This window comes from Drosophila virilis, unplaced genomic scaffold (assembly GCF_030788295.1).
Source record: "Drosophila virilis strain 15010-1051.87 unplaced genomic scaffold, Dvir_AGI_RSII-ME tig00001822, whole genome shotgun sequence".
NCBI classification, from domain to species: Eukaryota; Metazoa; Arthropoda; class Insecta; order Diptera; family Drosophilidae; genus Drosophila; species Drosophila virilis.
Genome location: NW_027212860.1, coordinates 6557 through 33314, shown reverse-complemented (window position 1 = coordinate 33314; position 26758 = coordinate 6557). Strand labels below are relative to the sequence as shown.

The 26758-nt window shown below is 38.9% G+C and overlaps 1 protein-coding gene and 1 pseudogene across 1 annotated transcript in view; one reads left to right on the top strand and one right to left on the bottom strand.

The window, feature by feature from the left end:
* LOC6636775 (uncharacterized) overlaps nucleotides 1-26250 on the bottom strand; it is a 132435-nt gene extending 106185 nt beyond the window's left edge. The window contains exon 1 of the mRNA XM_002060196.4: nucleotides 25501-26250. Coding sequence (XP_002060232.2) covers nucleotides 25501-26034 — 534 coding nt within the window. The 5' untranslated portion in view covers nucleotides 26035-26250. The remainder of the gene's footprint in view (nucleotides 1-25500) is intronic.
* Nucleotides 3882-19289, top strand: LOC26531091 (large ribosomal subunit protein eL36-like; annotated as a pseudogene).
* Nucleotides 26251-26758: the final 508 nt, after the last annotated feature.

Here is a 26758-nt window from a genome sequence, read left to right as displayed (position 1 = left end):
GATATCCTGTCTTTTGGGCAATTTTGGTAAATAATAAGAACTAGAGTCACCAAACTTGACATATAGATTCTAAAATAGAATATATATATGCATTTGATGTTGGAAGAAGAGGATTAAGGGTATCCCCTAGTCGGAAGCTCCGACTAGAACCTCTCACTTGTTTTTTTTAAATGTACACCCTTCTAATTGACATTTGAAATTAGCTGCATTTAATGTTTTAAATATTATTTCAAGGTTTCTACAATGAGATTTTTTATCTTCGCTAAAGACTATTATAATATAAATTCGACAAATTTAGCCTTTCTGTTCCCTGAGTATGTCATCAAGTGCGCGCTGGAATATGGGTGGGGCGTTTTCGTAGTCGTTTTCTCTATATCAGTTTTTTACAAAATCTGATGGAATCCACTCTTCAGGTCCAGCACTTAAAATAGTTTGTTGTTTGCTAATTGAGCGAGTACTTTTAGATACTATCCAAACAGGGGAATTGTATGGAGATCTGGAAGGTCGTATTATGTTGTTATCTAAAAGTCCTTTAACCTGCTCGTTAACCTTGTCTTTAAAAGCCATAGGATATTGGTATAACTTTGAGTAAGCTGGCGTATCTGTGTTGGTTCGAATTTATGCTTTGGTGGTGTAGGTAAGTTTTTCGTTTGGTTTTGCAAAGAGGTTAGGGTATTTTTTGAGAAGTCGATTCACCTTTTTTTTTGTTAATCATTTAGGTGGTCAGTTCTGGGTATTATTACGTTCACGGACTCGAATCTCTTTTCTTTAATGGGAATGCTCATTCCGTTTTTAATAAACAATTTCTTATTTTTTGTGTCAATTACTGCACCTAATTCTTTGACACTGTCGTTTCCTAATATTGCGTGAACAATTTTTAATGTTCTTAGCAACACAAATTTTACAACTGAATTTGGATCATTAAACAAGTTGGTCATTTAGTGATGGGTAATATGTATGTTGCCTCTTACGAATGGATTTTGATTTAACAAAGGGTTCGGCACTAGTTCTGATTGAATGTATTTTCTATATCTATTAATATTTTTATTATCTGTTCGCTCCTCAACTTGCACTCGAAATATGGCAATGTTGAGTCTGTTATTCTAAAATATTTAAGTAAGTGTAGTCGTATTGATTGTCCTTTTTGTCAATGAGTTCCGTGTATTCTATTAGCAATTGTCTGTTCGTAGCTAACCATTGGTGATTCCTCTTCTTGTGTCTCTGTGTGTTCTTCCGTATTTGTCTGTATATACAAATTTCTTTGTCTTTTTGCCAAATTATTGGGGGGCAAATGACGTGCCTACGTCAAATTGGCGTCTGTTCATATAATTAATTTGTTTTGTCTGAATACTTTTATCGATGTTTATAGGTTGCGGACGTGTCTGTGGTTTTGCAAATATTGGTCGTAGTGGTTTCTTAATGGGGACTTAAGCAAATTGAGTTGGGAAATATGGTCCTTGTTGCTTTTGTTGCATATGTTGCATTTGCTGTGTTTGTCCGAATATGTAACTGGTTGGTCTGGGAGCAAAGTAAGGGACTTCTTGGAAAGTTGGTCTGGGTGGGAGTAATGGTCTTTGTTTAAAATTCACATTGTTGTGTATCTGACGTGGTACCTTTTAACGTTTCTAAATTTGGCGATTTCTAAAGACGGGCAGCTGCGTTTTAATCGATGCGTGGCTTAATCGGTGTGCTTGATTCTCTAACTTTAAGCACCAGTATAATACAAGGGTCAAATCGGTTGGTTCTTTTATAGCTAGTAAGCGTGATTAATCTCCACGGAGACCTCTAATAAATGTATCTTATGCCATATCTCTGTATATTGTAGTAGGATAAATACATATAAATACAGACATACATACAGGCAGACACATTGTCAAGCCAATTTCACCAACAATCTTTCGTTGATCTCAGTCCCGCACAACTCTAACTTTCCTCTTGTACTCTAATTCATGCATGAAGAGCTGGACAAGTCTAATCACTTCTTGTCTCGCTTACATAAGATTATTGTCGATTCTCCTTTAGTCGGTAAGCATACAACGAACTCTGAGGGATTCGCGATCGAACAGTCGAATAAACAAGACGTTTCAAGAGAAATCGTGTGTTTTACTTTGCAAATGACATTTGTCTTTTACAAATTCAGAAGTGGTTCAACTAAGCATAAAAAAAAAATTGATTTGAAAATTTTCACGGTCATGTAATTGAAAAGTTGGCTATCTGTCTTAGGAGCACCGACAAAGGGAAGCAAGGCGGAACTAATTGCTCGTCTAAACACGTTTCCACTGAGTGTACGCGGCAGTGCCTTAGGTTTAAATGGCGACCAAGTGGGTTATGCTGGAATCAGCTATGTTGGGAACAGACAGGCACAAACAGTGAGCATCAACAGAATACGGAAAACAGCACCTATAATTAGGCAACTACAAGGCGAAATAAATGCCAGCAAAAGTGCGCTGCATCAAATTCAGCAATAAATCTTAACGGCAAACGGCAGCATCTGCGACAACGGCGGCGCCAGCAAGGAAAGTCGAAGCAGAAACAGCGATAACGGCGTTGCCAACAACGAATGTCGAGACGGAGGCGGAGGCGTTGGAATTGAAGCAGCCACAGAAACTTAGCAAACACGTGAAATAGAGAAAACTACAACGAATAACTGATGTGGGTTACTCAAATGAAAAATATTGGACGAATTTACAATTTGGATGACAATTACTTGCGCATGCTGTTCACAACAAAGCTAAAGGGAGAAGCACAACACTGGTTACATGGCAAATCAACGCGCATATAGGATCCAATAGGAATATTGTGCCATCAGCTGATCGTGGCTTTCGAAGAAAATATTTCAATATCAGATGTGCGACGCGGACTTAAACAGCGCAAGTAGCAACCATAAGAAAGATTTGCGGTTAATTTGGAAGTCAAAATGATGTTAGCGAAGACAAACTCCTAGAACAAATCATCACGGGTGTTCCATCCTAGACGTTGCGCGACCAAGACCGGATACAGTGTTTCGCTAATCCTGAGCAGATGCGTTAGGCGATTACCAAAATGGTTTTTGTAAGGCAAGAACGGGTAAGCAAACCCAGGAAGACATCAATAACGGCGTTGGTCAACAATGACCTACGTTGCAGAAACTGCAACTGCCGACGTCATTTCATGAAGGATTGTCGCAAACCATAGAGAGCCCCTGGATCTTGGTACGCATGCTGCGAAATGGGCCAGTTTGTTGCTCAATGTGCTAATAAGAAGAGCACAAGCGAAAGGGACAACAACTACGTAAGGTGCTTAAAAATATACTTCAATCATAACAATAAACTATCAATTATTAGTCAAGGAAAACCAATTACAAGCATAATCTTACAATGAATCATATTAAGTAAGTAAAGACACTACGTCATGGGAAAAAACTTTGATAGTACTTTAGAAGTGGCCAGAAAACTTATTCATAAAAATAAAGAACCATATGTATAAGAAAAGGTATTGCGAAATGACAAATTGCTGTTGAAGGACATCGAGGGCTTTCAAGTCTCTTGTAATCCTAAAAAGGATGTATCGAGTGCTCAGAACATAAGACCATGGGTAGGAAATAAGAAATAAACTAAGAAACATTGTAATATTATTTTACTTTTAAGAATCATAAATTGTTTAATTTATCATATAAAAAAAGAAAAGCAAAGCAAACGAGGTCAGGGGATATTGATCGCAGGTTGGCCGAGTTGTAGTAGGATAAATACATATAAGTACAGACATATGTACATACAGACAGACACATGGTCAATGCCATTTAACCAACAATCTTGCGTTGATCTTAGTCTCGCTCCACTCTTACATTCCTTAAAGAAGACGTGTCGAGAGAAATCGTGTTTTATTTTACCAACGACATTTGTCTTCTTCAATATTTTGGTCATAAGTTGTTCTGATTCCCTAATCTTGTTCAATATCAAAGAGAGGTGCCTGTAAGAACTTTTTTTCTACCATTTGACAGCAGCTGAGTGACAATGGCAGTCCGATACGAGCTCTGTATTGGTCTTAACAGAGGCCACAAGACCACCAAAGTCAAGAATGTTAAGTATTCTGGCGACTAGAAGGTCAAGGGTCTACGTGGCTCCCGTTTGAAGAAAATGCAAACCCGTCAGTGAGGTGGTTGGACACGCGCCATACGAGAAGCGCACCATGGAATTGCTGAAGGTGTCCAAGGATTCCTGAAGCGTCGCTTGGACACATACATCCGTGCCAAGAGGAAGCAGCTGAGAAGGCAACAACAGAAAGCAGCAGCAGCAGTAGATGCAACAACAACAGAAACTAATGTGTGTGTGTTTTTTTCTTTTGCGCGTTTTTTTTTTCAATTTAGAACTACATTCGCAAACAAGTGTAAATAAAAAGAAACAAAAACTTGAATAGTCGATGAAGCCACAATTAAAAACTTAAAGTGACCCTAGCTAGCTTGGGTTCGTTGGCAGAGGCAGCGTCGACAAATCTGTAGCGATAGTTTGTTGGCAGAGTCAGCGGCGTCGGCGTAGCTATTCAATGCGTTGGTATTGGATTTGCATTGTTAGCTTTATGCCGACAAAACAACAATCGATGTCGCACTGGTCGATTCGCTTTGTCGGCAATATTTCAATTCGACGGATGCTTAGTGAATTTGTTGTTTTAGGATTCTTTTGAAATTAATTATTTGTGTCACAATGTTACAATGTTGGCATTTCAGGGCACTAACACAAGGTACAAAAACAATTAACACAAATATATTTTTAATTAAACAATAAATTGACATAAATGGTGTTCGGCTGCCTTGTACAATCATAAAATGTTGTTTATTTTAACGCAGTCGGAAAGATCAGCTGACTCTTAATATTTTACATTTAAGTGGCAGCCTTAACCTGTAAGAGAATATTGTAAGTGAATTGATGTGGCAACGCTAGATATCAAAAGCATTGGAAGGATCCCGTTGATTGGAAAGCTTTTCTTTGATACCGATGCTGAGGCCAAGCCTAAATGCGTGGCGTGATATCTTTTCAATTTTGGCGGCACTACGAAGCAGACGTGTACTTAAGAGCTCATCAAAATATATTTTCAAAGCTTAAAAGTCCAATCGTATAAAGGCACGTGCAAGAAGTTTATCATCAACCGAATACTGATCTACTGGCCAATATAACAGCCTGCGAAGTTAAGGCCATGTTGCTATAGCCACGGGTGTGAAGTCTGCCACCACGAGTGTTGAATTCTAGAAGAACTTTCTCTATCCACGGAAAGGCAAAATTTCGGCGGTGTGCCGTTGTCATAAGCAACTTCGACGTTAAGCATTTTGGTGAACACGTGAGCTTCGACGTAACCTGCAGCTTCGGAAGGCCAATGTGAAAAGTGACTCTGCCATGTCAACCATGTATATCGACAGCAGTACTGACTTCGTTATTAAGGCTGCTAAAAAAACTAATGCGAACTTAAATCAAGATATTCGCAAATCCAACTTATTAATGGTGCAGTGTATACCGGCAAGACGATAGATCCAAAGGGATGGAGTGGCAAGATAAAATTTTAAAGGGAGCGCCCACTTTAAATTATCCTTAGTGTATATAGGTTCTAATTGCCAAGTTAAACCACATAAGGTTAACTTGGGTGGGCTAAATATTAACTGATCATGTTTTTTTTATTCAATGATTTTTGCAAGGAACGGTATACTTGCTTGTAGTAATGTAAACTAATTGATATATACGAGAACTAAAGTCTTATTCATTTACAGGTGCTGCGAATTTGAGCTCAAACATCACTTTCATAACTCATCGTTCAATGACATCACTTAACTTTCATATATCATCATGTGTAAAACGCTTTATCCGCACGTAAGTGGTATCGTATCCTCAATGAGCAGAAGCAAATTAATTAAAGACATGATCAAGTTAGCATGCTCTTCTAGCTTATAAAGTTTCCAAACGTTAAAAATCAGTTCGTTTGGAAAAGAAAACATATGTAAAATATAATATTCTGCATAAACGTTGATATAATGACAATCAACAAGATCAATAATTGTGTATTAAATGTATAAGTAATATAATGAAAGTCTCTTTGAATTAAATCTTATTTGAGGCATGCAGATGTGGAAGTATAAAGGCGTGGTAGGAGTTCAAAAAGTACTTAGTACTAAAAGGGACAATCTCATATAATTTACACACGAGGATTGTCATGGCGTTGCTTTAAGTAGAGCAATTTATAGGGAGGGAAAATTAAGTGTGTGGCCTCAGTTTGCCATCCAACTAAGCTGAAAATTATCGTGTATGATAACGTCTGTCCGTTCTTCTGGTAATACTGCTTTATAAGCAACAGTCTTGATACGTTTATTATTATTGTTTCGGTAGCAGTAGCATTCTTTGGCTATGAGTTTTGTTACTTTCCGGCAAGCTAAGCAACGCAACCAGGCGTATCAAGCATGAAACGAACCCTCATAAGAATAGATCATGAATAAGTGAAAGAGCCATAAGTTTCAAGTATAAATCAGTGCCCTATTCTAGCCGCCTACAGTCACCTACGTACAATAAATATGGCGCCCAACGGAATGGCCAAATGAGAGTCAGTTTTAGGCAATGTCATAAATTAGATTTCTTATAAAGCCAAATTTAAGTTTTTGTTTAGGTAATTGTCAATAGTTCTGACTCAAAAAGTTCGTCCAGGTTGATAACTCAGTAAATGAGTTCGTTTGTTGCAGCAGTAAGTGTTAGAGATAACCCAAACCATCCGTTCACAGCAACTTTTGTAAGTCTAGAGCCGATAGTGTTAAGCTCTATTACTCTATTGCATCAAATAAAGTTGTGGAAAGGCCGTATGTTTTTTTAATTGAAAATGTCCAAGAATAGCTGAATATTTAGTTAGCCTAGAAGCGATTCAATCTAATTTCCCTGGTGTTGTCATATGAGTCCCTTGTCATTTAAAGGAATAAAAAACAAGGTTGCCGTAACGACAGCTCAACCAATTTGTAATCGTCAGGTATGGGAATTCACAGAAATAATTATTGACACGATAGAATAAAATTTGTTTGTAAACTGCGGAGCCAGTATGTACGGAAGTATCTGTATGCCTCTAATATTATGAATTGGAAGAAAATTGATAGTAAGATTAATATCAGTATTAAATAATATAAGTATATTAAAAAAATTAGTACTAAAAATTCAAGGTTAAGAAATTAGAGTATGAGAACAAGAAGGCGCAAAACAAATCAATCACAGGTAGAATACACGTTTGTCGAGGAAGGAAACGCGCAAGGAACAAGTAGACGGCGTATACATAGTCCGAGGTCAGAAGAATTGCCGGCAGTCGAAGTAGAAAGTTTTCCAAACCTTAATATTGCGGAGGGTACAGAAGCTAGTGGCTTAGGTGAAAGTCTAAGGTGTTAGAAAGAGTTCTTACAATTAACCACAATACAATGATGAGAGAGATTGCTAATATGCAACGTAACTTAGTAGAAGCCGTACGCGAAGGAAGAGCGAGACCTTCGTTAAAAAATTCCAACAATCCTCTTGAATTGCCTAATGAAAATGGCACTTCCAGTCGTAACCAGTCACGTAATTTGAATAATTCTAATAATTTTCCCATAGTAGGCAATGAAAAGGTGCAAATGGATAAGTGGAATATTTCTTATGATGGAAGCGATGATGTAGAAGAATTTTTATTCAAAGTAGCTACTTTAGTAAAAAGACACAATTGCTCGGAATCTCGATTGTAAGCGGAATTTCATGTACTCTTACGAGGAAAAGCCGAAAAATGGTATTGGTTCTATCTGAAGCACGAACCAGAAGCTAATTTCAAAGATTTAAATTTGGCAATTATTATTATTCGGAGAGACAGACAACGAATCTGAAATATTGATGCATGTTATTGCGAGACAACAGCAATTTAAGGAAACGTTTGATGAATTTTATATGGATGTAGTCACAAAGAATTCACTTCTGAAACAGCCGTTAAGTGATGCAAAACTAGCGGATATTATAAAAGGAAATGTTAGAGAATCTTTAGGCAATCTATTGTTCGCCCAAAGCATTTTCAGTTTAGATCACCTTTTGTCAGAAGCTCGTAAGGACAACAGACAACTGGTAAATTCGCGAATGAAATAGAAGTATCTAAGGTAAAGGCAGAAGAATCGGACATTGAGGAGGAACATGAATTAGCTGCTTTTAAGAAATTCGAGAAAAATTCGGACAAAGCAGCAGATAAATCCAAGTATAAGTGTTGGAACTGTGATCAAATAGGTCACTCGTTTTATGACTGTCCGTCTGAAACAAGGATTCTTTTCTGTTACCGTTGTGGAGAGAAAAATGTAACCTCGATTACTTGTTCTAAGCGTAAGGGAAACAACTAGCCGAACGAGTGTTTAAAGGGGTTAACTCGTTCGAGAAAGAAACCCCTATCAAACAATTAAAGGAGCCTAAAACAGAGAAAATGAGTGAAGTTAATGTAAATGAATTACATACATTACGTTTAGAACAGCTTAAGGGTAAGATAAGTCTAAGAAAGATATCATCTAAAATATTGAAATTTAGAGGAAGATATAAAAAGCACTTACGAAAAGAATTAGAAAGTATTATTTGCAGCAAGATTAACAATTAACAAGACAATAGACCCTATGTCAAAATTCAGTTAGGAGATGAAGAACTATATGGTTTATTAGACTCAGGTGCATTAGTTAGTGTGTTAGGAAAAAATTGTTTGGAAGGATTAACAAAATGCGTTTATCAACTAAAGAATTAAACGGTTCAGTTAAAACTGCTGACGGTAAATCACAAGACATATCGGGAACGGTAGAAATAGTGATTTCTTTTAATGGATTAGAAAAAATAATTTTATTTTATTTAGTACCCAGTCTACAACAAGAAGTTTATTTAGGAGTTCATTTTTGGAATGAGTTGGATATAGCTTCAAAATTGATTTCGGCATTAGAATTGCAACCTGCAAAAGTTCCAATGATTGTAGGCAAATTTTTGATGAATCCTCAAACTAGACAACTTAAGGAAGTCATTGAAGAATTTGCATCATTTACTAAATTATGATTAGGTCGTACCAATTTGGATATCCATGACATTGATACAGGGACATCAGAGCCATTTAAGCTCAAGCACTATCCGTTGTCACCACCCAGACAAAAAAAGTTTATTCAGAATTAGATCGTAGGTTAGCTTTGGGAGTAATTGAAGAAAGCAACTCTCCTTGGTATTAGTTAGTCCCATGGTATTAGTTAGAAATCTAGGAAAGGTCAGATTGTGTATGGATTCTCGGCGCTTAAAGTCTATTACAAAGAAAGATGCATATCCACTGCCGCACATCAACGGATTACTCAGTCGATTGCAAGATACGTACTTCATTTCGGGTATAGATTTGAAAGATACATATTGGCAGATACCGCTGGATGAGGGATCGAGAGAAAAAACGGCTTACGCTATTCCAGGAAGACTTTTGTATCAATTCACTGCTATGCCATTCGGCTTGTGTAATTCGGCACAATAAATGAGTAGAAAATTGGATAAGGTAATACCAGGAACGTTGAGAGAAAATGTTTTTTTTTTATCCTGATGATTTGCTGGTATGCAATTCTGATTTTGTAGTCACCTTAAACTACTTGTCTTAGTAGCTGATTGTTTGAAAAAGGCACAATTAACTATAAATGTGGAGAATAGTAAATTTTGTCAAGAAAAAAATAAATACCTAGGCTAAATTGTGGGTCAAGGAACATTGAAAACTGACCCTGGGAAAGTAGAAGATATCGTTCGTTTTCCAGTACCGACAACACAACGGCAGGTCCCCGTTAACGGATTCGTTGCAGAAATCATCAAAATTTGCTATCTTGCCGGTGGCAAGACAGGCAGTTGAAAATCTTAAACAAGCATTCATAACAGCCCCAGTGTTGGTACAACCAGATTTTAGTAAAGAGTTTAACATTCAGTGTGACGCTTTGCGATCAGGAGTAGGGGGCATTTTAACGGAATGCGATTCAAACGGCCAAGAACATCCTATAACTTACGCTTCTCAGAAATTTAAGAAACGAGAAAAAAATTACACAGTCACAGAGTTAGAATGCTTAGCAGCTATAGTATGTTTGAAAAGATTTAGACCCTATGTGGAAGGCTTACCATTCAAAGTGATAACTGATCATGCCACTCTTAAATGGCTTATGACTCAAAAATATGTAATGGGAAGACTAGGCAGATGGAGCTTAAAATTGCAATAGTATGATTTCAAAATTGAGTACCGTGAAGGCGCGCTTAATGTTGTACCCGATACTCTGTCTAGGGGATATTTAGATTGTTTAGATGCACCACAGTTGATGTCAGAAATTGATTTGGAACATCCCAGTTTTCAATCATCAGTGTATGACGAATTGGGAACGCTAGTTAGTAAAAATGCCAATTCGTTGCCAGATACTTGTGTTTCGGGCAAGTTCGTATACCAAAGGGTTCAATTTCGAAAAGGCGAATTTGAAGATGAAGTCAGCTTATGCCGATTGTGGCTACCGAGCGAGTTACGATCTCAAGTTATTGCCAGTAATCATAAGGACTCATTGCTCAAATTAGAGAAAAATATTATTTGCCCAATATGTGTAAAGAAGTAAGGGTATTTGTAGATCAATGTGAAAATTGTAAGATGGCAAAGCCAAGTAACATTATTCAAAGACTACCCATGGAAAAACAGATAATTACTGTTTCAATGAATTTATATGGATTTGTTGGGACCGTATTCGAGAACTAAACTAGGTAATTCCATGCTATTTATTGCTATTGATCATTTTACCAAATATATATTCTTAAAAGCATTGAAGAAAGCCAATAGCATAAATATAATTCACTATTTAGAAGAACAAATATTTCATACTTTTGGTGTACCACAATATATCCATAGTGATAATGGTAAACAATTTGTATATTCTCAAATGGTAGAGTTTTTACATAAATATGGGATTATACAAATACGTACAGGTTTATATTCTCCCCAAGCAAATGTCAGTCAGAGAGTAAATAGAGAAATTGTAGTTAATCGAGGAATATTGCTCAAGGAAAAAAACGATCAGTGGGAAAAGCATATGTCAGAAATTTGTAGTGTCTTGCGTAGTGATTATCACACCTCACTAAAATGTAGTCCATATTTTAGCCTGTTTGGTCAGCCTATGTTAAGGCATGGAAAAAGCCATAAATTGTTACAAGAATTAGAAGGGTTGCGAGATAATCAGGTGAATGTGATGCCACATAGTAATTAAATGCAACTGCTACATGACAAAATAAAAGACAATTTATTAGAAGCAAATTTAAAAGCAGAAAAATGTTATAATCGTAGATCGAGATGGGTGAATTATAAAGAAGGACAGGAAATATTTAGAAAGAATTTTACTCAAAGCAATGCTGGTAAAGGCATTAATGTCAAACTCTTACCTGCATATATAAAATGTCGAATAAAAAAAAAAAAAAAATAGGAACAGCACTTTATGAAATAGAAAATATGTAAGGAAAATTTGAAGGAAAATTCCATGCTAAAGATCTAAAAGCTATGTAATATGCCCGGCTTTATGTCAGGTTGTGGTCGAGCCCCAAGAGAGAAACATTGTGAGGGAAGATCAGTCAACCGTTTTTTCCTTTCTTCGGCTAAGAAGCCTGCGAAAAAGGTGGTGTTACGCCTACCTTGTAAAATCATAAAATGTTGTTTATTTTTACGCAGTCGGAAAGATCAGCTGATTCTTAATATTTTACATGTAAGTGGCATCCGTAACTTGTAAGAAAATATTGTAAGTGAATTGTTGTGGCAACGCTAGATATCAAAAGCATTGGAAGGATCCCGTTGACTGGAGAACTTTTCGTTAATACCGATGCTGAGGTCAAGCCAAAATGCATGGCGTGATTTCTTTTTAATTTCGGCGGCACTAAGAAGCAGACGTGTACTTAAGAGCTCATCAAGTTATATTTTCAAAGCTTAAAAGTCCAATCGTATAAAGACACGTGCAAGAAGTTTATCATCAACCGAATACTAATCTACTGGCCAATATAACAGCCTGCGAAGTTAAGGCCATGTTGCTATAGCCACGGGTGTGAAGTCTGCCACCACGAGTGTTGAATTCTAGAAGAACTTTCTCTATCCACGGAAAGGCAAAATTTCGGCGGTGTGCCGTTGTCATAAGCAACTTCGACGTTAAGCATTTTGGTGAACACGTGAGCTTCGACGTAACCTGCAGCTTCGGAAGGCCAATGTGAAAAGTGACTCTGCCATGTCAACCATGTATATCGACAGCAGTACTGACTTCGTTATTAAGGCTGCTAAAAAAAACTAATGCGAACTTAAATCAAGATATTCGCAAATCCAACTTATTAATGGTGCAGTGTATACCGGCAAGACGATAGATCCAAAGGGATGGAGTGACAAGATAAAATTTTAAAGGGAGCGCCCACTTTAAATTATCCTTAGTGTATATAGGTTCTAATTGCCAAGTTAAACCACATAAGGTTAACTTGGGTGGGCTAAATATTAACTGATCATGTTTTTTTATTCAATGATTTTTGCAAGGAACGGTATACTTGCTTGTAGTAATGTAAACTAATTGATATATACGAGAACTAAAGTCTTATTCATTTACAGGTGCTGCGAATTTGAGCTCAAACATCACTTTCATAACTCATCGTTCAATGACATCACTTAACTTTCATATATCATCATGTGTAAAACGCTTTATCCGCACGTAAGTGGTATCGTATCCTCAATGAGCAGAAGCAAATTAATTAAAGACATGATCAAGTTAGCATGCTCTTCTAGCTTATAAGGTTTCCAAGCGTTAAAAATCAGTTCGTTTGGAAAAGAAAACATATATTGTAAAATAGAGAGAGTTCTCAGTTGAGAGTGATTGACGTGTTTTACTTGTGCTCCAAGATTTTTATATATTTTTGCGTTTTTATCCTGCTTTTTATTTCAAAATTTTGCATTTTTCGGTGCTTTATTTAAAAAGCTTTTATAAACTGTGCAAAGTGTTATCTGTTGTGCAGCGTGTCTGTTAATTATTACATTTTATAAAACGCAGCGTCAGTTCCGTGTTTGTTGTTATTGGCTGTTTTAAGTCTTTTGCCTTTGTGCTCCTCTGTGCATACACTTGTTTGTGCGTGTGTTCGCTGCATACTTTCTGCTTGTGCATCGCGCTCTCACAAATTTCTTTCTATTGCTTTTCGCACCAAACAATTTGTTTGTGTACGAATAATTGTTTTTTGAGTGTTTACTTGTGCACCGTTTTCGTTTCGTTTTGCTCTGCGCTCTCGCAAGTTGCTTGTGCATTTAATAATTATGTCGTGCTGTAAGAAACCGTGCACGTTCAAGCAGGCTGACGATTCTGCACTGTTAAATACTGGCTGTGTGAGAATATGATGCATGCTAAGTGTGCAGGTCTCACTGGGCGTGATTGCGACAAGATCGCTGCTATTGCCAAGAAGGGCTGCGGTGGCTTGCGTTGGTCGTGCCCAGAATGCATCGACAAGCAAATTGATTTCTCCAGAATGTATAATTCTGTGAGAAGTCAATTCTTAAAATTAAATAATGTGGCTAAGCAGCTCTCGAGTAATCTTGACTCGAGTTTCGAGTTGCTAGGCAAATATAAATTTGAGTCCCCAACCAATCGCCGGTTGGAGCCTCAACTTTTGCAATTGCCCTCTACGTTCAGACACCTACGACTTTCTTGTCTCTTCCTAGCAACTTGGAGGTATCTCCAATGTTGTCTTTATCGCCTTCTCCAAGCGACTGTCCAATTACCCCGGCTTCAAGCCCTGTACTAGACCCAGTACCTGATTCCGTCCCAATTAATCAAACTGCCTCAGCCCCGTCATTGGCGGCCTATATTGTTAGCAAATCTTCTGCTAGCAAGTCAATAACTAAATTTAATTTCTCCACCCCTCGTGAAATATCATCATTCAAAATAAATGTTTCACATGATATGTTCCCAATCATTTGTGATCCCAAATTTTGGCCACCACACATGATTGTTCATGAGTTCAAGCCTAAAAAGCGTAACCAGCCTGTCACCCTTCCAGTCCCTTCAATACAGGGTACCATTTCTGCCCCAAAAAACTAGCTTCATCTTCTGACCAAATCTTTATTCATTATCAGAATGTCAGAGGTCTCACTTCAAAGCTAAAAAATCTTTTTATTGCCAGCACTTCCTTCGATTCGGACATAATAGCATTTTCAGAAACATGGTTAAACTAAACCATATCTGATTTTGAGATATTACCGAATAACTTTATTTTGTTTAGAAATGATCGGCCGACTCGAGGTGGTGGGGTGTTAATTGCCGTTAAAGCCACTGTCCAGTCTGAACTATTCTGTATTAGTACGCCTACTGACGCTGAGATTGTCTCAGTTAAGGTGTCTTTTCCTACACGGAATATCTATGTAACATGCTCTTATGTCCCACCTTCTTCTGATATTCAAGTTTATATGAATCATATTACTTGTATTAAAGAAGTTTCTTCACACGTCCGGGATAATAACCTATTTATGGTGTTGGGTGACTGCTAAAAATTATCTAGTGCCCTCAGCACAGCACGATTTTATAGACTGCATGCTTGATCTTTTGTTGTTTCAAATCAATTCAATTTTAAATCATATGAATAGAACACTTGACCTTGTATTTGTTAACGACTACCTTATTTCTAATGTGTCTAGGTCACCTCCTTTATCTCTTCCTGAGGATGTCTATCATCCAACTTTAGAGATTGCAATGCTAAATTGTAATCCTTTCATTTCGTGCTCATCAGCCAATAAGCCCCGCTATTGCTTTCGCAAAGGAAATTATTCTTTGCTGAATCAGCTTATTTATTCAACCGATTGGTCTTTCTTATATGACTCAGTTGATATGAATACAGCCATTACTTCTTTTTATATCACCCTAAACTCCCTCTTAGATGTGTGTATTCCTAAGTCAATTCCTTCGACTAATTTTTCAAAACCACCCTGGTTTATTCCCAGATTATCACATCTTAAAAATGTAAAATCCAAATATTTTAAAAAGTTTAAAAAGTCTGGTTCGTGTACAGACTTGGCTAAATATTCCATAGCCAAGTCGAACTTCTTTCTTCTTAATTCTCAATGCTATGAGAATTATCTAATTCGTTGTAAAAGGCAATTCGCCCGAAATCCGAGACAGTTTTATAATTTTGTAAACTTGAAGCGTAAATCTTCAAGTTTGCCATCTTCTTTTTTTCTTGGGATGGATAAAGCTAGCAATGACACTGATTCTGCTAACCTCTTTGCTAATTTTTTCCAATCAACTTACTCTTCAGTCTGTCCTAATACTAATTCTTACCCTTATACTGTTTCCTCCTCTAGTTCTATACCTCCCCCCATTATTTCACACTCCTCTCTCCTATTAGCTATAAACTCTCTAAAATCTTCTTACTCTCCTGGGCCGGACAATATTCCTAGTTGTCTACTCAAGGAGTGTAGTTCTTCCCTTTTCTATCCATTGCTAAAGCTTTTTAATCTATCCCTTGAAACTTCTGTCTTTCCATCTCTTTGGAGAGAATCTTATATCATTCCTCTTCACAAGAAAGGTGGGAAGTCTGATATACAAAATTACAGGGGCATTGCAAAACTGTCTGTTATTCCTAAATTATTTGAAAAAATAATCACTTCGAATTTGCAGCATTTCTGCAAATCAGTTGTTTCCCCTGTTCAACATGGATTCGTAAAGAATCGGTCAACTACGTCCAATCTGCTTGAGTTTACTTCCTTGGTAAATGATGCTTTCCTTTCGAAAATGCAAACTGATGTCATTTACACTGACTTCAGTAAGGCGTTTGACTCTGTGCACCATGACATTTTACTTTTTAAACTTGACCGAATAGGTTTCCCTCTGTCCCTTTTACTTTGGATTAATTCTTATTTAAAAGGTAGGACCCAAAGAGTAATACTGAGGTTGACTACCTCTAAAAGGGTTCACGTTACTTCTGGTGTTCCTCAAGGTAGTCATCTTGGACCTTTACTCTTTACACTTTTTATAAATGATCTTCCCTCTGTTATATCACATGCCCGTGTACTCATGTATGCGGACGATGTCAAACTTTTTCTATCATACACTAACCCCCTATGCAACTTTGGTGTTCGGCCAATCAATTGCATCTAAATTGTTCAAAGTGTATGTTTATGACTTTTAATCGTACTACACCTTATCTTGTCAGTTATACAATCGACAATATCCCTTTGCAACGTATACTAACAGTTAAGGATCTAGGCGTTATTTTTGATTCTAAACTCTGTTTCAATCTTCATATAGATACCATTGTTAATGAGGCAAAAGGTGTACTTGGATTCATTAAACGATGGTCTAAAGAGTTTAACGATCCTTTTATAACAAAACTTCTGTACATCTCTCTTGTTCGCCCTATCCTTGAATACTGCTCTTGCATCTGGTCTCCACAGTATATCAACAGCCAGGATCGTATTGAATCTGTTCAGAAGCAATTTCTGCTTTTTGCCTTACGAGGTTTAAATTGGGACCCTAATCTTCGGTTGCCGTCCTACTCCAGCAGACTGCTTCTTCTCAACCTTCCGTCGTTAATCAACCGTAGGACAATTCTCGGTGTTGTCCTTCTACATAAGTTGATTATTGGCGACATAGATTCTCCTTTTCTGCTAGGGCGTCTTCAATTCTCTGTTCCGGCTAGACCAACCAGAAATTATCGCCCCTTATTACTTTCTACGTGTACAACTGATTACGCTATGCACAATTCTTTTCGCGTGCTATGTAAAAATTATAATAGTTTGCATCACGTTTTCTCTACCGAACTGTCTCTACCCCTAATAAAATCGTTGCTTTCAGGATACCTTCGGGAAGTCGCTGACCATTCCCAGCTATGAGCAGGGGCATAGCTAGCCGGACAGGCTGAAAAATTTTCCCCCACCGTGTCGGTGATTTCCCATTACTTTTCTCTTTGTCCTATCCACTTAACACTCTTTATCTAACTTACATTGCTTTACTTTATTAACAATTTTCTTACTTTCTTTTTTCCTATTTATTGTATTTTCTTTATTAATATAGCAAATTAAGATTATTTTTAATTTCACTTGAGATCACTTTTTTCCTACTTACAACCTTCTGCTTAGATGTAGGCTCTAATAGCGTCACTGACAAAATTAGCTGTGAAAAGGGGCACAGCTGGCCGGACTGGCAAATAAAACACCTCCATCGGTCGGTGATGCTATGTAGAAAATTGTATCCTTTAACTAGGCTTTTAGCATATAATTATAATGTACAATCTTTTGAATAATGAGTAAGACACTCGTTTTGTCGACCATTAATAAATAAATAAAATAAATAAATAAATAATATTCTGCATAATCGTTGATATAATGACATTCAACAAGATCAATAATTGTGTATTAAATGTATAAGTAATATAATGAAATTTTCTTTGAATTAAATCTTATTTGAGGCATGCAGATGTGGAACACGAGGATTGTCATGGCGTTGCTTTGAGTAGAGCATTTGTAGGGAGGGAAAATTAAGTGTGTGGCCTCAGTTTGCCATCGTCTGTCCGTTAAGTTAACAATTTCCACATTAGGTATCTTTTGATGTAGTGTCAGTGTTTTCTAGAATACCAATGGAATAAGCCAGTTGTAGGTCCTCATAGTGCCTGCGCAGATCGAATTTGTTTTCGATACACAGATATTCTATAGTACAATAAGGTATTCTGTAGAAAATTTCATAAGGATGGGTCAAGAAAAAACCAAAGCAATATGCAACTGCGCAATTGGTTGGGGCAGCAGCTTTAAGATTTCTGTATACATGTACACACACACATTCATGCGCGTCTGCTTCGCATTCTAACAGCATGGTATTTGGGACTTTTTTCTATAATGCTATTTTAGTTCATTTTTCTTTATAAGTAATTAATTATTGATGTGGATGCTGAGTAGAGGCATAGCAAGTGGGGCGATCTGTCGCGAGTTTACCGGGGAAAATATTTTTTTTTTGCTGGTGTGGTTGTTGATTTCGAACTCTGCCAAGGGAATTTTTTTAATTTATTTGATGTTGGAATAAGAGGGTAGAGGTAGAGGTAGAACTTCTGACTTGTTTTATGTATATATATTTTAATTCAATATCTGCATCCGAGTCGAATAACCAAATACGTCTCTTTGTCTATCTTTCTATCTCGTCTCTTTCTTTCTTTATAAGGCATAAAGAGAAACAAAAAGTTGTTCATATAAGTACTTAATTTATGACCGTTTGTTCTGATATTAGCTATGTAATAAAGTGGTCCGATGTTGAATATATTATACATATATACGAGGAGTACAGAAAAACTAATGAATGTGTTGTCGTTCTAATGGCAGCTGTAGGATAAAGTGCTCCGATTCGGCGGTTTCTGCCATATGTACTGCGTGCAACCAAAAGTCGACCCTATATATGGTTTTAAAACGATAGCTTTGAAACTGAGAGATAAGTATGCATAGAAAAGGTCATGAAAGTCAAAAGGCTTAACGTAAGCACTTGCCAAGATGGCTTAATCTCACGGTTCCTAGTATTGGATTTATTTAAGCATTAATTTCCGCCCCCTTAGAACAACAATTCCGCATGTACCAATTAATGACACGGCTGTTTGGTTATGTCCCCTACCTTGGACCCCAAAACGAATTAAAACACTGCTGCAAGGAATAGAGCGCAATAGATGTAAGCCATCAACTAAGAGGTAAAACAGAATACACCATGTTCATGACCGCAAATGACAGCATTTACAAGTTCATCATAGATCAAACCGCTAGCCGGCCAGCTAGTGTCCCCAACAAGTCCCAAAAGATGATGGCGAAGAGAGCAGAGAGCCGAAGACCGCCTGTGTGTTCCCTTACTCCTAACCTCTAACCAGATCAATCCTCTGGTCCGAACTCGTACCTTATAAGGATACTTCCAGTTCCATGATGATGAGGACTGGTAGCCCCGGACAAAAACAATGTTTACCAAAATGCTCATTTAAAAATAACCTCCACGTTTGTACCCCCACATTTCTACATCTACCATCCATCATCATTCATACAATTCCTCCCTGTAACTGTAAGCGTCACCTTGTAAATGCAGCTCTAGCAAACTCACTAATTTTTATAATCCTATAACTTGTGGAGGGTGATTGACTTAGTAAAACCCGCCATGTACCTCACATATGCCCATTCCCCTCATATCTCGAAGATCTGCATACCTAGTGCACTCTCAGCAGCCGAGCCACGACGGCATTCTGGACTGTCATAATGCACTGTCGGGCTGGACTGTCGAGTGCAAAAATGCATTGAGGGAACCATGACCAGTCAACAGAAACCCAAGACTTAGGCCGAACCCAAAGTCTGTGTCACATGTGACCTCCCTTCTAAACCGATAAGTGCCACGCCCATTCTCACTTGTGTCCCATCTGACTTGCCAGCCAGACAGAACACACTCATTCACCAAGCTCTAGAACTCTCTAAGCCCTAAACGATCCACATCCCTATCCGCTAGCCAATCATTCTGCATTCTTGATCACTCGTACTCATCAAGGCGCGATGCCTGATCTTCAAGTCAAGAGGGGTTACTCCTAACATTAACTGCATTGCCTCCGTAGAGACAGTTAGGCACACAGGCAAACAACCTAACCGATCCATATGCTGCACATGCAGCAAACAGACCCTCGTAAATGGTGCGAACAGCACGTCTGCTTAGGCCCCAGTCAGTCCTTCAAATACGACGCACTTGCCCCTCCAAACCAAGTAGCCGCTCCTTGAGACCAGCGATATGATCCTCTCGCCGAAGGTTATGCCGAGGTATTTCACCTCAGACGCATTGTAGTATGCACATATATTGAGGGTACACTGTACGAATAAAATAACATTGGTTAAGCATAAATATATCAGCAACACATTGTTGCAGTACACAAACAAAACCATTTCAAGGGAGCATGTAATATTATCACCCGCTTATGAGCTAAGCTAAGTCAGCAGTCCCACGCTGACCACTTGTAGCATATATATATATATACATATGTGTACATAAGACGCTCTCTCTCTCCCGATTATGCTGATAAGACAAAATATGTATGAAGCCGCTCCGCTGCTGGTGTAACCGGCAGCGCAGCTATGCGGTCTTAGGCATAAGAATATATTGAATAAAACATTCTGAAAACTAAAGTCAAACGGCACAGACGTGCCCGTGTATTGAACTATTTGAATCTATTACAGCATACCTCACATTCACTCCATTCAGTCTGACAATGGGTGGTCGACTAGTTGCCAATTTGCCCTTGAGCAGCATTGACACTGTCTTGGCCATTGCAAGACTGACCCCAAGAATTTCACCCCACTCATACACCATGCGCAAGCACATACTCGAATTCGTCTCGATCTCAAGACGCGACCGACCCTCAATCAAGACGGGGCAGATCGTCCGCATACGCACAGCTCTTACACATCTTCTCGAGCTGTTCCAGCAAGGGATCCATCATGAGGTTCCAAGTAGATGGGCCACAGATCCCTGCGGACAGCCAGGACCCACATCTACGCTCACACATTCACACCGCCCTACAGCACACGCATGTCTGCCAGAGAAATAGCTCTTTCAGAGAGCTTATTCTCGGCACATTTATCAACCTTCTCAAAACATTCACTCAAGTACTCGAATGCACCTATCAAATCAACAAAGATGCCCAAGACATATGTGGAGACGCTTTCCTCAACAAAGTCACTAACATACCTCCACGCATCCTCAACACATCTGCCTTGCCTAAACCCAAATTGCCTGTTAGAAATTTGGCAACTCATTCTCTCCTGCAGCCTTTATACCATATTCCTTTCCAGAACTTTTCTTAGAACCGGAAGAAGACTGATGCCCCGAAAAGATCTAGGATTGCTCCTGATCCTGTCAGGCGACTTCAGGAGAACTAACACTCTCGCACACTTGCATTCACCGGGGAAATAACCCTCAATTAGACACTACGCTTACATCGCTTTCATATATATATCCAGACACTTTTACCCATTTTTCCAGTGAATCCATCCATACCAGGGGACTTCCTCGACTTTAACCTCGAAAAAGCCACCTCCATCTCACTATCCAGAAGCGGATTAACAGGTCTAACCTTAGTAGTTGGTGAACAGGACTAACCACACTAGGCAGTGAGTCCTGATAATCGTCTCTGGGGAAAAATTCATTCAAAAAGACATTCATAAAATCCCTCCATGCCGTTAACTGGACGTTACCGACGCGGCGGCTACTTACATCCGTTTCCCTGCCTCTACCTCGAACTATTTTATAAGCACAGGAAAAAGCGTCACTCATCTTCTTTCACCTTTTCACCTTTCAAGCATTTGCTTGTAATCATTTATACACAGACTATATTTAATCCTGAGTCGGGCTGCACTATCTGCATTGGTAGCTCTGGCCCACTGGAATCGCTTCCGCAGAGACTGGACCATCAATTATTGCGTCCACCACTTCGTGCTTGAAGTTGACCTTACGGTTCATCCCAAACATGCGATAATTTGCAGCAGCTATCCTATTCACACAAACGACCTGCCTCACATTAAAACCAATAGATGCACTTAGCGGAACTTGCGTTGCCGCCTCCTGCTCAATGAGCCCATGAAGGAACCGATTCAGACTACAACTGCGCCAACGATTGCCCCCACCATTTTCATTCCTCGTAATAGTGTGTGTGACAACAATCTCAATCGGATTGTGGTCACTCACACCGGATCTATCTAGTACACACCAATGAGAAACATATATACTCATTGCTACCGCATTCACTAGAGCAATATCAGTGTCACTCCGACCCACCGGACCCGCAGACGTGGACACGGCCCAGTCAGCTAGCATCTCACCCCGTCTGTGTGTTCGAATATCCAGACGAATGTCTGGACGCCTTACCACATGGGGGACGATGCATTCGCATCAAGACCAAAGATCACTGGTACGTTACTAACAAGTAGTAGCACTTCATCCAAATGGTTCAAGGGGCTCCCCGAACATTCAATACTCACAATCATTCACAATAACAGCGGAGTTGGCCCTGCTGTCAGGACATATCCGCATGCAGGGCAATCCCCTTACGAAACCTCCGGTGGTGTGGGGTTCCTGCATCAGGGCAACGACGCTGCCCCTTTCATACATCATAGCCCCACATCACACATAGCAGCATAAGACCTTTGACAATTCAGCTGAAGAAATCCGCGCGCAGAACAATCGCCCCCTACCGGGACAGGCTGGAGACATCATCCCGACGGCTTCCCCTTAAGCGAACAATTACGGAAATTCAGTGCAGCGACGACAAACGTCTTCTTTGGCTCTGCACTCCGCCACCATATAGTCGAAGCGAAGCAGCGGTAGCTACTGGGTCCAGATCAAAACTCCCCACTCTAAATAAAAATAATTTTATATAGCAGCGTCCGATTTTTAAAAGGGTCTGCATGGCCATGATAGCACCCTTGAGGACGATATAAGTTGCCACATCACCTTCCACCGCCCATGGCTTACCTGTCATCCGGACACATTTCTTGTAGGCTTCAAGTGACATTTTGTCCTTTAAGTTCATCTCTCACCATGATCTGCGAGTGAACGCCCTGAACCACAACTTTCGGCCTAAATTTATCATTCACATTCACTTTCAGTCTTACCTCGTTGAATTTTTTGTTCTCCACGATCTTCTTACTCTCGCCAACCGATTAAGTCCGAATTAACGCACATCCGTCCCTTAGAGGTTTCACTTCAAGTATCCGCACGCCAAGAGAGGGACCTACCTTCTTCAACACCTGCTCATCCACGTCTTTTGCGGTTTTGCCAGTAGCCTTGCTGCGCACAACCAAGGACCAGGTCTCGACAGGCCGAGGCATCTCCGGGGTAGACGGAACTGCCGACATGGTACCCCCTCTGGCGGCGCTCACCGACGATGCCCACGCTGGGCCGACTGAAACATGCGAAGCATGCGGAACGCCTGCACCATCGCAAACGGTCTCTAAGCGCCCCTGCAGCCGTTCATTCTGCTCCGAGCGCGAACAAGAGCTGCTCATACTGCCCTGTGTAGTCAAATTACTTGCAAATGAGCGACCCCGTGGCTCTCTCCTTGATTGCAAACTTCAATAAATCCTCCGTTATCTCCTTCATCTGCTCGACGGCTGTCCCTTTCCGCCCCTTCAGAGCCGCACTTTTCGACGACTCCTTCACGGCAGGTACAGGCACATTCACAGCGTTCGTGGCATGAGGCACGGTAAAAACCCGCTCCTCCACACTTGCACCCGCTGCTCCGGGCGACCCAGCTGCTGCGCCCTCTGGGACACGCATACGAATTAAGCTGACAGCGCTTTCGGAAAAAACGTGCACTTTCATCACATAAAATAACTACAATGAAAATTTCAGCTTCCTAGCTCTTACGGCTTGGGCTGTGCGTTGATCACCAATCAGTCAGTCCATCAGGACAAACAGTTTAATAATATAGAGATATAGTTGGCTGGCTTGAGGTCAGCGGTTGTTTATATAAAACAATGATAACAATTTTTTTGTATTTTGCTTCCAATACATTTCAGTTGCACATCGGCAAGCCGTCTTCATGGCACTAACACAAGGTACAAACAAGTAAGAGGTTGTAGTCGGGAGTTCCCGACTAGGGAATACCCTGAGCCTTCTTACTCCAAAACCAAATAAATTAAAACAAGAAATAAGGGCTATCTTTGGCACGCCAAAGGTCTAATACCTTTGCAGACCCAACCTTTTCATAATAATGAGCATAGTAAAACTAATAAATGCCGGTTAAGATATCTTGAAAAACAAAATGTTTTTTCATACTAAAATTTAATTTTCGACCGATCATTCCTATGGCAGCTATATGATATAGTGGTCCGATCTTAATAGGATTTTGTATATATATGAGGAGTAAAATAAAACTAATAAGTGCCGAGTTTGGTCAAGATATCTTGAAAAACAAAATGTTTTTTCTTACAAAAACTTAATTTTCGACCGATCGTTCCTATGGCAGCTATATGATATAGTGTTCCGATCCAGCTGGTTTTCACATATGTGCTGCGTGCAACAGAAAGAGGGAGTTCTGCAAAGTTTCATTAAGATAGCTTTAAAACTGAGGGACAAGTTCGCATAGAAACAGACAGACGGACATGGCTATTTTGACTCGGCTGTTGATGCTGATTAAGAATATTTATACTTTATGGGGTCGGAGATGTCTCCTTCTATGCGTTACACATTTCACGACAAAATTTTAATACCCTCTGCAAGGGTATAAAAAGTTCCCTTGGCAGGGTCCGAACTCGCAACTAACCCCATTACTTGCTGTCGACTTTACTCAACAGTCAGCAAAAAAAAAATGTTTTCCCCGGTAGTGCTCGAACTCGCGACAGACCGCAGCACTTGCTATGCCTCTACTCAGCAGCCACACCAATAATTAAGTACTGATGAAAAAAACGAACTAAAATAGCATTACAGAAAAAATCAATTACTATGCTGTTAGAATACCATAGAATGTGAAGCGACGCGCATGAATGTGTGTGTGTACATGTATACAGAAATTCTGAAATCTATAGCTCTTATTATTTACCCAGTTTGCTCAAAAAATAGGATGTCCATCTCGATTTTTATCGATTGCTTGGGTATTAAAATATGGTCGGATCCGACTGGTTTCGCGATATGCGCTTAGCTTTAAGCTTTAAAATTTAGAGATTGGTTTGCATACAGCCATGCTTGGGTTGGGAGAGGCTTACTGCTGCATGTTAGATACATTTGCAGAAAACCAATACTCCGTTTTCACACAGTTTTATGGGCTTGAACTATTGACATCTCCTCAGACCTTATTGCTATAATGGTATTTGGATTTTGAGCGAATAAAACTGATTTGAAATAAAATTCAAGAAAGAAAACACGCATATAAATGTATGTGTGTACATGCATATAGAAAATGCCGGCGCTTAGCGCTTATTATGACTTTGCCAATACTTGATTACATTGTCTGTAGTCTCTTTCAATATTTTCCAAACTTTGTTGACAACCTTACAATACACTCAACATGGGTATAAAGGGAATACACATCTGTATACAGAAAACAATTACTTTAAGCAGTAACTTTGAGTCAAGTCGATATAAGGTCGAAGTTTAAACCACCTAATTACTTTGATTTTTTTTTTGCCCATAATAATTGATATACACCGTACTCATTGGAAAAATTGTTTTAATAATGGTAAGAATAGGCTGTACAAGTCCAAACCCAGAAGCATAAACAGCAGAATCCATCATCCCTTATATCAGTATGTGTTAGTTTGTCGATTTCGGACACTATTAAAAATGTGCACATAGGTGTTGCAGCCAGAGTTAAATATATAGCATTTGCTGTAACCTTTGTTACCTTATAAGTTTGAACCTAATAAATAAAAGTATATGTTAACACATCATGCATAATATATTTTCTTCTTTTGGTTTTGCTGTATAGCTTTGAACTTTATCTTTTCTCACGAATGAAAGTAAAGTGGAAATGAGGCCGTACTCACCTTATCAAAGGCCATTGGACGGGAGAGCTTATCAATGGTTTGCTGCTGAGGCTGTTGAGTAATGCCACTTACACAAAGAAGCATACTATCACCCCCATGGTGCTGATGCTTATGCAAAGCAGTTGTTGCTGCACCCGTTGGCTGCTCCTCATGGAAATGTTGCTGCGAATGGTGATGTCCCAAGGAGCTGCCACTCAAAGCTGCTACAGCCCGAGTTGTAGCATTAATAACAGTTGCAGTAGAGACCAAAGCAGAGTTTCTTTCTCCATTTGAATTGTTGGCGCTGTGAGTTAATATTGCTAATGTCGCTACTTTATTTTTTAACTGTGTCGGGGGCAGAAATTTCCCTGAAGTTTGCTGTGAAATTGTCGCGTTTCCACATTGTGGTATTCGCACAAACTGCGCATGCGTTTGCTGTTGTGGCTGTGTTTGATGCTCAGTTATCGACATTGGTGGTGTTTCAACTGCAATAACTTGATTGCAATGAACCATCTGCGGCTCTCTATCTGTTGAGAGATTGCCAGTCGGCTCCATAGCTGCGCTGCCGTTAAAAAATGCGCTTGATTACTTGACTGCTTTTAGACGGGCTATGGGTAATGCTCTTAATTTGAAGCCTTCTCGTAAACATCTGTGCATTGCTTCCGATTTATTTCAACGTTTTTTTTATTTAAATTTTATTTTTTCAAAAATGTTTAAAGAGTTGGATTGTTTTATCCGAATTCCATTTTATATGTGTATGCTTGCTACAAAATTAAGAACAGAGTTTACAATTACTAAAAGAATTAAGAAGAAAGAGTGCTTTCATGGTAAGATTATACATGCCTAGCCACAAAAACACATGTCCCGAAAGCTACTGTGCTTGACTATTAGTATTTAAATTGAATCCCTAAGTAAGTTCTATATGAACAGCCCCGTTGTTTAAAAACCCTTTAATTTGGCATTTAATCATTTACCAATCAATGTTAGCGGAGTGAAGGAAACTATCACTTTCTAACAAACCAACACTAATTTTACCAAAGAGAATATTAAAATCACACTAGGACACAATGTTTTTTAAAGTTCTTAAGGTACTGATGATACAAAGTTTGTAGACAAATTAAACGAAATTAAAAAAAAAAAAAATTAATAAAAGAATTAGAAAGTTAAGATATCTTCGGCATGCCTAAGATTAATACACTTTTAGACTTTTCCCTTTTGCAGATATGTGTGAATAGTGAATCTCGTAAGTGCCGAGTTTGATATAAATATCTTCCAAAAC